Raw genomic sequence first — 15,104 nt, 5'->3', positions numbered from 1 at the left:
TACTAGCCTCCACTAGATTTCCTTGTGCTGATGTTAAGACCTGTAGGCTTTCTCTTGCAAGTCAACTTAAAATGAAACTAATGAAGACAAACTGCAGAAAAATGACTTCACTGTAAACACGTTTCACTGTTTTAAAAAAAAAAAAAAACTTGTCAAAGGCATATTCAAATTATGTACATCTTCAGTAAAGAGAGAGTGAATTTGTTATACGCTGCACTTTATACAACTTATGTGAGAACCTCCCAGGTTCTTCAAACCCTAAAGAGTTAATCAGCACAACACACTTGTGCGATACGTAAGCCTTGTGCAGTTGCTTGAAGTTGAGGCAGAGATGTTGAATTACTGGACCAGTGGTTATCCAGATGACTGCGGCAAAGTTGAGACCTTATCTGACTGCAAAAGCTATAATTTATCTGTAAATACAGCTGTCCCTTTTTATTAGATGATTGGATGCCTGTTACTGACAACACTCACCATATGACTTGTAGTCCATAGACAAATTAAACGTTTCAGGGTGCATCTACACTAGGAACTAACTTTGAAGTTACTCAGTATATCAGAGTAGCCAGCAGAGTCTACACATGGTTTTCCCCTTACTTTGGTGTTAACTTCGAAGTAGGGAGCCCAACTTCGAATCCTTACTCCATTCCCGGGAGTGGAGTAGTGCCCTTCTTCGAAGTTAAACTTCAAAGTAGAGCATCTACACACATCCTACTTTGAAGTAAGCAACTTTGAAGTTATTTTTGTAGTGTAGAGACAGCCTCAGTTTCAAATGCTGTGCTAAAAAGTGGGTTAATTCTGTATTCCTTCCCATAGGCTTTGGCAGTATGTAAGAGCAATTGATTACAATTATTTCATTTTCACATAAATCAAACAATCTTTTATTTTGGTTAAAAAACAAATGTTAAGAACTAGATATTTTGCAATTCTTACTCTGGAAAGCTCCTGTTGCAGTCAGCACTGAATCAGTGTGCTGTGGAGTATCTGAATAAGGACTGCAGGATTAGGTCCCAGCTGATTTATAAATTGTGGTATGCATATTCTGGTGTACTGAAAATTTATTATTTCCTTTCCTTCCTACTTCTAGAAAATGGGTATTCCATCTAAACTGATCATTTGTGGAATGACATCAAATGGCTTCACCATAGCAGATCCAGATGATAGAGGCATGTTGGATATATGTGGTTTTGACACAGGAGCTCTAGATGTCATTCGCAACTTCACTTTGGATTTGATTTAATCTGTGGGCATCTACTGTTCACAATGGGCCTGTTGCTGGCAAGAGATTCTGTCCTGAGAATTCCAGCCAAATGTACTGTACTACAGTATGGCACATAATGCATATAGTAGAATGACACATTTTCATAAAGGGAAAATCATATGAGAATTTGCATTTTTTCTGTTGCACATAGTTTAAAAAATAACAATGAGAGAGCCTGCTAAACACAGCTACACAGTTTGATTTGATTTCAGTTATAACAATTGAACAATACTAAGGTTTTGTCACTGTACCATGTTTTTGTCTTCAATAATAAATTGAGTTAATTCTGATATTGGGAGTGGGGGCAGGAAAGGGAAATGGGGTGAATGTTTTTAAATAGCATCAGTTTAATTGCAATCTTTTTAAAAAAAAAAATCTGTGTATTTAAAAAGAATAAGTAAAATTCAACCATTTCCATTGTTCAGTTTCAGATCTATAAATGAGAAATATTTTCTTGAGTGCACTAGACCATGTAACTGTGATTGAGTGTAAAAGTTACTTTTCAAATTTTATACTGACAAAATGAAAGTGGAAATATGTTTTAAATTATGATTACCAGTCTTTTTCTGAACAGATTACTATCTGGATTGTCTAAAATAAAACAACTTTTTAAGGTTAATTGAAAGGCAGTTTTGTATATTGCAATTTCAGCAGGATTATTGCAGAATTTGTATGGTTTGTAAGAAATTTGTACAAACTCTTTTTAGCAAATAGTCCCTGAAGTGACAAACTGAAGTTCCATCCTCCACAATGATAGCTTGCTGATGTTTTAAGTACATTTTTTGGTGCATCAGAATGTTAAATATTGGTGGTCATTAACAGCTAATACAAAAATACAGGCTCAACCTCTCTAATGTGGACCTCTCTCGTCTGACAACATCCATAGTCCAGCGTGATTTTCGTTAGCCAGACGACCACTATCATGGGTGTGGGCAAGTTTCCCATGGTCCCATAAAGTTTGTTTATAGCCGCCAGTCCTGTCTCATTGTTCTGTGCTGTTATTTAGCTGAAATGTACTCCTAAATATCTTCGAAGAATGCAGTAAGCAGTGAACGTGTTGGTAACATGCTAGACAACATCAACTTCTCGTGGTCTGTCACGTTCTCTCGTCTGGCAACCTCAGGACTGGACAAGAGAGGTTCAATTTGTAACCAGAAAGAAAATCTGCTTATTCTTTTACAGAAAACTTACCCAAAAGAGCAGAGTACTTAATGGCATTTAATCTACTTAAAGATTAACTTTATTTCTGATTCTTTTTAACTCAGATATATTTTCAAAATTACTTCTGTTTCATACTGACATTCTTACTGTGATTCTGTATTGTATACAACTCCCTTCACAATTAGAATCTTACTTGTTTGGCAAGGAATTGCAAATGAGGGTCTTAATTTTCTATATGACAGAAAAAATAAGGAGGACAAATAGCATAAAGGGAGAAAGTTAGCTCTGCAGATAACTTCTTGAAGCTGTTGTACAGTAGGAATGAAAAATAATGGGTTTATCTATCAAAAGGTCTTTTCAATATGTTCACAGAATAAGAACACAAGTTTTTATCTTTAAAGTTTTTTAGTAATACTTTACATCTTTCCCTAAATTGTATACATTTGGCTGTCCTGGGTTCCTAAGTGTTGTCTTTATTTTAAAAAAGTAATTTTGGTGTTTGATTGAAAATGATTGTTATAAAATAAGCTAATTATAGTAAACAGTACATTTCACATCTATTGCTATGCTGAAAATGTGCTTTTAGATTTAAAGCACTTGTTCACATTTGAACAGTGGAGATAGTCTTTTTAATTATATTGTTTGAAATATAAAGAAAATAAGTTCAAAATTTAGCATTTTGTCATATGGACACTTCAGACTCTGATTCTTAAAATATCAGAGAAGTGCCTGCATGACCCATGTTTACTGCCTCAATTTATTGGACTGATGTTCAAGGTGTCATATGAATGATTTATGTCCCACCTCAAACATTAATCAGAACAGTGAAGAAACCCACTTGCTCATGAATTTTACAAGGACAACATTTGAGCTGTTTTAAAAATAATGTCTTGTCCATTTGGGGGGTAGTGGAGTCGTGGCTTTCATGTACAGTGAATGGAAGTTCTTGAAGTTGCTAAGTGGTAAACAATAGTGTAGTACAGGGTCGACCTCCATAATCCAGACTTCTTCATCCTGCAGCAACTGAGGTTTGGCATGTGTGAATGCTTTCGGGTTAAAGCACTCACCAGGAAAAGATGGGATCCCTGTGCTCAGCAACTTCTCCCCCTTCCTTCCAGAGCTTACAGCGTGCCTCAAATAGCTCATTTCTGACATTGAAGCTCAAGGAAGAGATGGGAGAGGGGACGTGGCCAGGGGAAGACATGGGGCAACTGCGGGGTCGGGGAGAGGAGTACAGTCCTGGGAGTAATGGTGGCAGCACAGCACCATATCTGCTGCTTCTTCCCCTGAGTGCCCTCGTGCACACTCCTCCTCACCTGTCTCCATGCCACTAATGCCAGCACCTTCTGGTGCCAGTGGGGCAGAACCGTGCAGCTAGTGCCAGCATTGACCTTCCCTGGTCCAGCAGATTGCTTGTACGGGACCCCTCAGCTCCCAGAGGTGCTGGAGAGAGAGGTTCAACCACAATGAAGTTTGCAAAATCTGGCGGGGGTGCACTACTAACAAGTTTTATTTAATCCAGAAGCAGTTCCATTGCTTTGTTTACAAAACAATGTAAAGAGGCAGCTCCATCATCTTGTTTTTTTTTTATCCTTGTGTTACCTATCATTTTTGAGTGAGACATTCCCTGATGTTCTCAGTTCTTCTGCAGAAAAGGCACAGAGAATGTGTTCACTTGATCAAATCATGCTGGTTGTGATTTCAAATAAAGGCACTTTTAAAAAAATACAGTAATGTTTCAAAGTCACACAACGGTTGACTAATGTTTACCACTGAGCCAGAAATGTTAATGAAAACTGGGTAGGTGTTAAGTACAGTTCTTGCTGAGAAGTAATGAGAGTCTGGAGTTTGTAGTATAAATATTAATAAATGGGAAAATTAGGAAGCTATATATGTAGATTATTATATGCAATTCTTGCACAAACCTAGTATTAAAGTTACTTCACTGGACTAAAGGACTTCACTGAAAGATTGTGTGGAGAATTACACTCACTGAAAAGCCATTTGAAAAACTTGAACTAGATGAGCAGAGTGAAGGTACACATTGAGTACATTAAGCACATCTGAGCGGTATATCGCTTCTAATCATGTCCTCTTTATTATAGAAAAGCTGAAATATGCTTCTAAATACTTACTTTACTCTGCTGAAAGATATCAAGAGGGTACAAGTTTACATTCTGAATGGTTTTGTTTGTACTGGTAGGACTTAGGTGGCCTGCTTTCCTAAAGGTTTTCATTAATGGGTGAGTAAGGTTTGTGCCTTTTGTTCCATGTAAGTGGTAGAGAGAGGAGTTCTTTCTATAGTAGCAAATTGCTTGAGACCTATATGTTAAGGCCTTACCTCTGGCAGGAGCCAAGAGGCACTGTAGAGAGGCTGCTGTCACCTACACATCCCTTTGAGGGGCTGTAGAGTAAAGGGAGGGAGAGCTGGAAGTTAATACTCCCAAGTCAGTATTAACATACTTATCGAAGTCCTGCAAGTCTGGAGGACACTGTACTGCCCCTCGCTGCTTCTCTCTTTTAAAAAAAAAAAAAAAAAAAAAGCCCTGAAACCTAAGGTTGCCATGATTGTATTCTTTAGTCTTAAATCCAGTAATGTTTTCTAGTCCACAGAATTAATTGGCCAAGCTAATTGGCAAATTGGAGAGTAGTTGTGTATGGAGATGATAACTTGCCTAATAGTTACAGTAACATTAAAATGTGTGAGGAAAGAGGTATAATTGCTCGTGTTTTACCATAAATAATTTAATTTGGTATAATATACTGAATTAACTTTTCACTGGAGAGGAGAAATGACCAACACCGAGTTAATATTGTTTGCATGGGTGGAGCACTTTTGTTTCCATTTGGCACTGGACAAAAACAACCAGGTTAACTGGGCGCTAAGATTTATTATCAAAAGAGTTTCCAGAAATTTCCAGTTAGGGGTGTGACTGATTTCCTGATACCTGCATAAGTAAAGAGGCTTGCAATTCATCTTCCATTTCACTAGGAGTATACATGCTAGTTCTAGATTTTCATTAGAGGTTTTTGGTAGCTATAGCATACATACATGGGTTGTTTAAAGAATGAAAAATTAGTAAGTGGAATATAAGATGGTGGTGTAAAGAGTTTGCAGTTTGGAAATAATTCATGTTACATGCGAAGATCAAAATTAACTCCAAACTAAGTATGTAGTGACAGGTTTGTGCTTTGAGAAAGAAACAAGGTGGATAACTGGAAACATTAAATATAGGTACAAATTGAACTTCTCTAGTCTGGTACCCGCGGGACCTGACCAGTGCCAAACCAGAGTTTGGTGAACCACAGGACATCAGTATCGTCCAGCAGCATTACTAGCACTCTCACTTCTTAATAGACTATTAGAAGATCTTCAGGGGTAAATTAGAGCTAAATAACAGCACAGAACACCAAGAGACAGGACTGATGGCTGTAAACAAACTGTATGGGGCTGTGGGGAAACTTGGCTGCTCCCATGATTAGTGTACATCTGGCTAACTAAAATCATGGATGTTGCTGGACCACAGTCCTGAATTAGAGAAATTCAACCTGTACAACACAGAAAGGGTCACAGAGTGCGCATGGACTTTATATGCCAGGAGTTTGCCTCAGAAGCGTGAGGATCCTTTTATTGATCAAGCAGTGGCATAGTAAAGAACGTTGCTAAAACAATACGAATATAGATTTAAAACCTCCAAAAACCCTAAGGTGATTTAAGATCCCAATTTGCATAAACCTTTAAGTTTTCTCTCTGCTCCCAATTCTTTTTAGTGTTTTCAGGAAATTCTATATCTGCGCTTACCAGGTGATTGGCAGTGATATAACTGTTGATTTATCAGGTTTTCACCCAGCCTGCTACATTTGATCACAGAATGCTCTCCAGTCAAGTCTGGTATTCCACTTCCCCGAATAGAGTAAGGAAAGTCAACAGGAGAACATCTGTCAACCCAATACACTGCAGGCACGATATGTCAATCTAGGGTACATAAACTTTAGTTACACTATGTCAGTTACATGAATAATATAACTTCAGTCAACACACCACAGTAATGTAGACCAGCCCTTAAATTCCCTGCCTTTCTGGCATTAATTTACATTGTATACCAATTGTACAAACATTTGAAATAAAATGAAATGTCAACTATAGGAAGGTGAATTAAGGTCTTTTTTTAACTGGTTGTTAAGAATTGGGTTTTGCACTGAGTTTGGATTTAAAATAGAGTGAGATCCACGTGTGTGTGTGTGTGTGTGTTTTTTTAAATGGATAGATGGTGTCATTGTCTAGTCATCTGCTGCTGCTGGATGTTTTGATTAGTTTGGTGAAATAGTAAAGTAACTGATCATAGAACCACTTGGTGCCTCAAACATCTGTTAAGTCAGTGAACTTGTAGGCATAGTTTTTATGTTCCCTTAACCCTGTAAAATGCTGTCCATAAAATGTTATACAGTACAAACCTTACTCTTGGTTAACCCTTAGTTCATCCTCTGCTTTTCAGGGTATTGGGCTACCCACATTCTCCATGCTTGCTTATCAGCTGCCATATGCCATAAGTCCTCCCATTTCAAAGTAAGTTTTTTATGTTGTTGGTGATTGTATGCTTCCAAGTCGTCCAAGGTCATCTACTTTCTTGTTGGATTTTTATTGGCTTCCATCTGAGAGCCATAATTGGTAGTCTGTTGCAATTCAGTTGTATGACCTGTTCATACACACCCAGCTATTGAGGTCTGCTCTTACAAATTGATAGATTTTGCTTTAGCCATTTTCTGACCTCAATCATTTTTTCCCTCCTCGGTTACTCCTATTATTTTCTGCAAGTGCTTAGGATGAAATGCATTTACCTTCTGAACATCTGTCCTCTCAAGGTGCCAGGTTTCACTGCCTTAGGTTGCTATTGCTAGAATGATGGTTGAATAGATGCTTAGTTTTGTATGTAAAGATATTATATTAAGTTTACTGCAAGCTATGTTTGCTCTGCCAATCCAGCAGAGGATGCATCAACATCTGGCTCTGGCAGTTCCTGTTCACTGATCTCAAGCTGAGTTGCTTGATGAGGATGATTAAGCAGTTCTTTGAAGTGTTTAATCCACCTGTTTTCTTGTTCTTCTTGAGTGTCTTGTTCTTCTTGAAACTCTTAATTTCACCAAATTTTCTGTTCACTGGAACTCAACTGGAGTTAAACCCACACATTGCTGTTTCAAGATAGTATAGATAGTTCTAGTGTCATTTTTGTTTTGCATCCAGCTTCGTTAGCCTTACTTTGTCCAATTTTGTTTATCCTTTCTACATTTCTTTACAAATCTTTGTCAAGATTTCCATGGATTTGCTTTGTTTCCTTGCCTTTATTTTGAAGCCCTGTAGTTTTCTGCTTTCTTTGATCAATGAGTACCTATGTTTGCGCTGAGATCCATTGTTCTTTGATGGTGCCTCCGTTTTTTGACAAGTTGTCTTTGCTGCTCCTTCAATTACAGCTATTTTAAAATGCTCCCAATATTTTTGTACATCATTTGTTTCATAGTTTTGGAAGAGGCTTAGATCTGTTTTTAAGCTCAGTTTGGTACACTTTGTGTAGTTTGGAATCTTGCAGCTTTTTTATGTCAAATGGCTGGATCTGTCAACCTTCTTATCCAGATTTTTAAGCTTTAACCTAATGCTTGCTTTCAGTGATCACTGCCTATTTTGCTCCTCTAAAAACTCTGGTATCTATCACATGTTTTCCAGCTATGAGTTGCAAATACTAAGATTTGTTTGTTGGTTTGCATTAAATTCTAGGCTGCTGCTACTACTACCATAACTTGACAATGTTACAGTTGAGTGAGGGCCTCTGTCTCCCAGCCTCTCCTATGGTACCTAATGTGGGCATTGAAGCTCCCCATAATGATCTCTAAACCATGGAGTGGTATTCATTCATTTTCTAGTACGTATAGAAGCTGTCTTTATCCTCTTCATTAGCGTCATTTGTGGGTGCATACACTTGTACTACAGCACACTTCGTAGGTCTGGATTTAAATCTTGCTGTGAGTATTCTGTCTGATACTGTTCGGCAGCTATGTTTATTACAATTCTGACTCCTTGCTCATTTTTACTTTCACCTAAATAAATAATTTTGACATCTAATATTAACAAGCCTTGATCTTTCCATTGTACCTTGCACAGCCCTGGGATACTGATTTTATACTTACCCATTTCACTGATTACTTGTGCTAACATTTTGGTACTGTTCAAAGTTTGTATAGTCCAGGTAGCAATGAAAGTATTATTTTAGTTACCAGAATTTGGAATATTGGGTAGATGACTTCCTAAGGGCCTTTGTCATCTGCCATCATGATCGCATCAAAATGCTCATTATCTTCTCCGTGCCCAGACAAAGATTTCATGGTAATGTGAGTAATTTCTGTAGCTCAACAGTTTTTAGGGAAGGGAAAGGACAGTACCCCTTCGCGAAGCTGCCTTTAATCCTGGCTTAGGACTGGCACGGTGGTGTTCTTGGCTATATGGAAATATTTTTTCACATAGGTTAAAGCTTACAATGACACCTTCTTAAATTAGCCATTTTTTCCATGGCAAAAACATTCCATTTCGTAATCACGTAGCTAGTTGGCTACCTGTCCCAAGATGATACACTAGTTGTACTCATCTTAGCTACTATCCTCTCTTTGTTCTTTCACTGATGCTGGGTTTTTTCTTTTCCCTATCTCTGCTCTGGTCTTTAATGTTCACTCCTATTTTCTTTTCCACAATTCGGTTGGTAAAATTGATGAGTAAGTTATCTACCTATTCATTAACAACTAACACCCGAGCATTCCTTTTATTTTGCCTTAGATATTTTAAAGTTTTTCTTTCATTAGCATACAAATGGTTGGAAAATTTGTCACCAACTAGATCAGATTTTTTCATAAATTATAGTCAGAAGTGTGTTGTCTACACTATGGTTGTCTACTCTGATCCATAAAACATAAGCAGCATCATTGCACCTAAAATCAAATTGTACAGTAGCATAACTGCTTTTTTGAGTAGTTGTTCATGTCCACTTGAGTGTAGATGTGCATCTGCTGCACACAATATCATCAAAGTTACTTCCTCAGGTGTATCCATTGGGTTGGCTATGGTGCCCTCCTTAGTCACCTTCTTTATTGTACAGTGTATATAGGACCCTAACCAACCTGCTGTCTGGCCTTTGTTCCTTTCTTATAGTAATTGGAACATCTCTGATCTCTTGTGTTTCTGCAAGTGCTTCATCTCAGTGGACTTTTTATAAAATAGTTACTGTTAGTGCTTAATTGGGACTAACAATACTATTAATTGTTCCCCACGTAATGGGGTTAAGCCACACTGGACACAGAGATACTCTTGATTCCCAGGGATTAAGCAGTGAGCAGTACGCCATAAATCGATGCCAGTTAGTGACCCACATACTAGGTTTTAGGTAGCTGGGAGACACCCATGTGCAGGAGTGATTGAGAATTTGCAGAAGCAACAAGCCCAGAACAAGTAAGGACAGGGACAAACTTAAGTTCCTTTGTCCCACCTTGGAGCTAAGTCATGGAATGAATAGAGTACTTAAGTGTTGGTGGGGAGTGCCCCAGCCTCTCTGAGGGAGGTGCAGATGTATTGCATTTCCCCTGCACCAAGAAAGGAGTCTGTGCTGGTGACCAGAACTCTGACACTGCCATATATTCCTAGTGCAGAGCGAGTCAACACCAGTAACAGACACCTGGCATCACTTGCCATCACTGGTGCCAAATAAATATAAGGTAGCAGCCTTGGGGTGCTCTCCAAATCCAATGTCCAGGAGTCATAGGGATAGTGTGAGGGGATACCCATGCTGGGCCATGGTCAGGCACCAGTGGAGCAAGCAGCCCTGTTGACTCTGGCCTTGCAAAGTGCAACACTGAGTTCTTTGCCAGTGGACTCGTCACTTAGGGAAAGCTACCTCTGCACAATAGCCTATTGCCTGCAGCTTTTGCATCAGTGAGTCTTCCTTCCTCTCCCAATACTGCCTTCCCCAGCCATGCAGGAGCTGAGAGTGGTCCTTAGTACTGGAGCTGCCACAGAAGCAGGTGTCAAGAAAGGGCAAGCTGATAATGATGGCCTGGCACTTATTCCCTCCATCATGGCACCATTTTCTGGTACCAGTTGGCACCAATTTGGTCTCCAAGAAGTGGGTCTTCCAACTCTTATTTGGAAGGAGAATCCTGTTTTGTACAGGAGCAGACATCAGTCAGCTTGGCAACACCCAGAGGCAGACCATGGTGTGATGCTGGCTTTCTGGACACCAGTGCAATGGTAGCTTGCAACTGCTTCCAGACTTTATCTCCCAAGATTATGGTCACCTATTATCATCTGAACCTCGAGTCCTTCTACCTCATGGACTGAAGGTCCACTCTGCAAGATGCTCTTGAGAAGTTGGGAGTTGCCGCCTGTTTTGCCAGATAGTTGGCCCTCGTAGAGGTTTTCAGTCTGATCGATACCTTTGTCATGGACTACTGGCTTTGCCTAGAACAGGAATGTCTGATGGTGTCCTCTATAAGGGTTGTTTTGGTCACTCTGTGCATTTTATCTCTAGGTAAATGGCCAGTCTGTCTTCTCTGGTGGAATCTGTGACTGATTCTTTTAAAGAGCTGGAGCAGCTGTACCCATACATACAACAGCTGTTGCCTCCTTGAAACATTAAATTGCTGCTGACATGGCTGACTAGATGTCCATTTGAGCCACTGGAACTGTGCTTCCAGTTTTACCTGTCTTGGAAGATGGCCTTTTTAGTCACCGTTACTTCTGTCAGAAGGTCTCAGAAATCCGAGTTTTTACCTCATTATAACTGCATAAAGTCATCAAAGACAAGGTATAGCTGTGCTCACATCCATCTTTACTGCCAAAGGGGGTCTTGCAATTTTGAAATAATCACGATTTCTTTCTGCCAGTCTTCTATCCAAAGCTACATCCTATCAAGAACGAATAGCGACTGCATTCATTGGATATAAGACATGTGTCTGCTTTTTACTAAAGAAGACTTTAGAAAGTCCATCTGTTCTTAGCTATCATGGGCAAAATGAAAGGTGTGGCTTAGAGAATTTCCTCATAGATCACCTATATCTGCATGTGTTACAATCTAGCAAAAGTCCTAACTCCTAGGCTGACAATTCGCTCTAGAAGAGCTCAAGCACCATCAGTTGCATTTGCACATCGTGTCAATCCACGGTATCTGCAGAGAGACAGTATGATGGTTGGTCCGTATGTCCATGACACACTACCAAACTCTCAATAATCTAGACACAAAGCAGACTTTGATCAACTAGTGCTACAATCAGCATGCCAGTGAACTTGGACCCCTTCACATGCACGACTGTTTGGGAGTCCCTTACATTGAAATGACCATGAGCGAGCACTCAAAAGAAAAGATGGTTACTAACCTTCCACAACTGTTCTTTGAGATGAGTTTCTCATGTCCATTCCAAAATCCACCCTCTTTATCCTTCTATTGAAATTTAGCCAGGAAGAAGGAAATAAGGGATGGCAGGTACCATATGCTGTACCATCAAGGTGCAACTCCAGGAGGCACCAGAGCTTATATGACAGATACCACTGATGGGAAAACTTTCCAGTGTTGGTGCATGCAGTGTGTGCACACTTACGTTGGAATGAACCTGGGCAACACATCTTTAACAACAGTTTGAAAGGCTAGTAAGTGGGTTTTTTTTTTTTTAAACAAATTTTGTCAAAGATAAACCAACACCTACCCGTATGATGATTTAATAGGCTTTGTTTAGAGAAACCTTTATTAGCTTGTGCAATTTTAAAGTCTCATTTCTATAGCTTGTAGAGTAATCATGCTGTTTTTAAAACTTGTGTTAATAAAGGGGACATAATAAATATTCTGGATAGATAGGCAGCTTGGCTGTATTGGTTAGTGGCATTTCTTGTCTAGACCATAGACAAAAGTTTCAGAAAGAAAATGAACTCATTTGCCATGTAGATGTGTTCAGTTGATTTGACAATATTCCAGCATTTTTATGGCTTTATGCTAGGTTTCATAGAGTCACTGGACATGGAAGTCAACCACAGATACACGATTTTAGCTATGCCAATAGCATGGCTAAAATCGACATATCTACGCTTGGCTAACTTGTCTGTTTTAATAGGGGAAGTTCGATGGGATGGTTTTTCCCTTCATCATCTCTTTCTCACCTCTTGTGAGGAGCACAGGGGTAGACTTTACTTCTGAGAGCTTGATTTTGCACACATGCGAAATCAAACCCTGGAAGATCGACCCTGAATGGGTCAATCTTCTGCAGTACTGCAGATTAAGCCTTATTTTTCGAACAGTTTTGAACATACCATTAGATTACATAACATATAGCATTATCGACAACATAAAAGGCAAGTCAGTAAGATTGTATATGCACTGCTTTTCATATCTAAAATTGAGGTTAAATATAACAAATATCAGCAGGCAGTATGATGCTAGTAAAAGTATGTGCACAAGTTTGTTATATGTGGGTTTATAGTTTCTAATATTGTGACCTTTTTCCTTCACATAATTCTGCATTTTGAATTATTTACAACAGGTAACGTAAAATTTCTGCTGCATTCTCATTATGATACTTAATCTTTATTATTGGTGAAATACGTGTTTATTTCAGCTCCCAAACTGAACCTGCAGCTTAGCAGTTTGAAAAATTGTAGTTTTCATCTGAAATCCTTGATGAGCAAGGAACTCCCTTCCCACCAATGCAGGTTTAAGACTTATGTTTTAGGGTAGAAACCTTACTTCATTGTATAGCTGGATTTGTGCCACTCATAAATGCTACTTTCTATAGAATAAACACTACATTCATTTGAGAAAAGATATTTGGAAGGAAGAGCCTTAATTTCGGTAAATAATGACAGAATTAATCCTTTGAGCATCTCAACATATTTAGTAAATTGGTATTCTGTATCTATAGGCACACAGCAGGTTTCCTGAACTAGTAATGAAATTTTGCCTTAAACAGTTTCCTTGGATTTCTGGAATGTAGAACTCAAATGGTTAGTGTATCAGGAATATTTTTTAAAAAAAATTACAGATAACAAAATGAAGTCTTGGGAAAATTCCTTTGCCTGCTATTATTTTTGTAAACTGTGGAGAGATTTACCAGTCTTCAGGTGAGGTCTTGTTTTTAATTAAACAGAGCTAAATAACCTACATAGGGAAAACCTCTAGTTTTTATTTAGTACAGAATTTAGTGAGGTGTACATTTGCGTGTGTTTAATTTGATGGGTATATTCTTGTAAGTTACATTTTAGCAGGGCAGTGAAGAACTTAACAAAATGTAATACACTTTGCAATAATATATGTAATGCAGAGTCAACGTGTTTAACTCTTTTTGCATGTGTTAAAGATGCACTATGACTTTCAGGTAGCAGAGAGGGAATATTATTTAAACTAAAACATTGCTACCGAATGTTCGCACTGTTAAGTATATTGCAAGAATATGTATGCAGGTCTTAAATTTAACAAGATCTCTTTCCATTCATCATTCTCTGCTCTAAAGAGAAATTTGACGTTACATTTCTGGATGGTAGAAATTGTCTCCTACTGTGAATTTGTACAGTACAGTTGGGGGCCACAATCTAAACTGAGGCCCTTGAGCACTACTTCAATACAAATAGTGACCAATAATAATTCAATAACCAATAACAAGCCTTTTTGATTTTGAATAATGCACCTTTAACAATGCAGTGGTCCATTTTGAGGAAGAAAGGGATATACTTTCCTGTTTTGCATATTAACAACTTTTCAAGTGCAGCAAGGTCTTTGTTACCAATATCTGGACTTTCTGGATGTACATTATACTGAAATTATTTTTAGACATTTAATTGCAAGTGAAATAATACTAGTAATTTGCATTATATGACTGTAGAATTGGAATTCTAAATAAACTCTATGCATAGCAGACTTTGGTTATTTTCATGCAGTGGTGTATTCATAACAAATCAGATGTGCAGATTGGTGTGAGGAAAAATTTGCTTGGATCATAACAGCAATCTTCATTTTATATTTGAAAAATGGTGTGTAGTTTGCTCAGTCAGGACGAGAAAAAACAGATCCTTTGGTGGTAGAAACTGGAGACAGATATGTCAGTAACTTAGCCACAGTCCATGTCCTTCAGTTTCACAAAAGTGTCTGAGGCCTTGGTTTTGCATCTTTCGCCCAGGGGAGTCAACAAAAATTACTCAATTAGAGTTAAACTGCAAAGAATGGGAGAAGCTACGCCCCAAAGCTGGTGACTATTTGAATGCTTAAAACTACCAAGCCAGCACAAAATAGCTTTTATAAGACCTTATTGGTTACCCAGAAGCCAGCACCACAGTTACTTTAGCCAACTATTAGTAGTAATACCAATCCTGAAGGATCAGACACACTACCTCCCAGATTAGTGAATATTTCATATCTTACAGGGGCATCATTTAGAGGTGCATGGGGGAGGTGAGGAGGGAGGCCCTCTCCCTAAGTTTCCTAGGAGAGGTTGTGAGCATCACTATGTAGCTTTTAACTATGCATCACAGCATTAGTATGAAATGTAAGCTCTGTGGAGGAGACGTATCCTGGTTAAGATAAAAAAGGACTGGTGATGAAGAATCTAGAAGACTAGCCTACAAAACAGGAATCCCTCTGTGTGTAGGGAAGTGGGTGGGGTGAGGTAG

At 38.6% G+C, this 15,104-nt stretch overlaps 1 protein-coding gene across 2 annotated transcripts in view; it reads left to right on the top strand.

Moving 5' to 3' along the window:
• RO60 (Ro60, Y RNA binding protein) overlaps nucleotides 1–14,355 on the top strand; it is a 35,605-nt gene extending 21,250 nt beyond the window's left edge. For both annotated transcript variants that reach the window (XM_075002716.1, XM_075002717.1), the window contains one exon: nucleotides 1,088–14,355. In XM_075002716.1, coding sequence (XP_074858817.1) covers nucleotides 1,088–1,240 — 153 coding nt within the window. In that variant the 3' untranslated portion in view covers nucleotides 1,241–14,355. The remainder of the gene's footprint in view (nucleotides 1–1,087) is intronic.
• Nucleotides 14,356–15,104: the final 749 nt, after the last annotated feature.

Source organism: Carettochelys insculpta, chromosome 9 (assembly GCF_033958435.1).
Source record: "Carettochelys insculpta isolate YL-2023 chromosome 9, ASM3395843v1, whole genome shotgun sequence".
NCBI classification, from domain to species: Eukaryota; Metazoa; Chordata; order Testudines; family Carettochelyidae; genus Carettochelys; species Carettochelys insculpta.
This window is presented reverse-complemented; position numbering and strand designations above follow the sequence as displayed.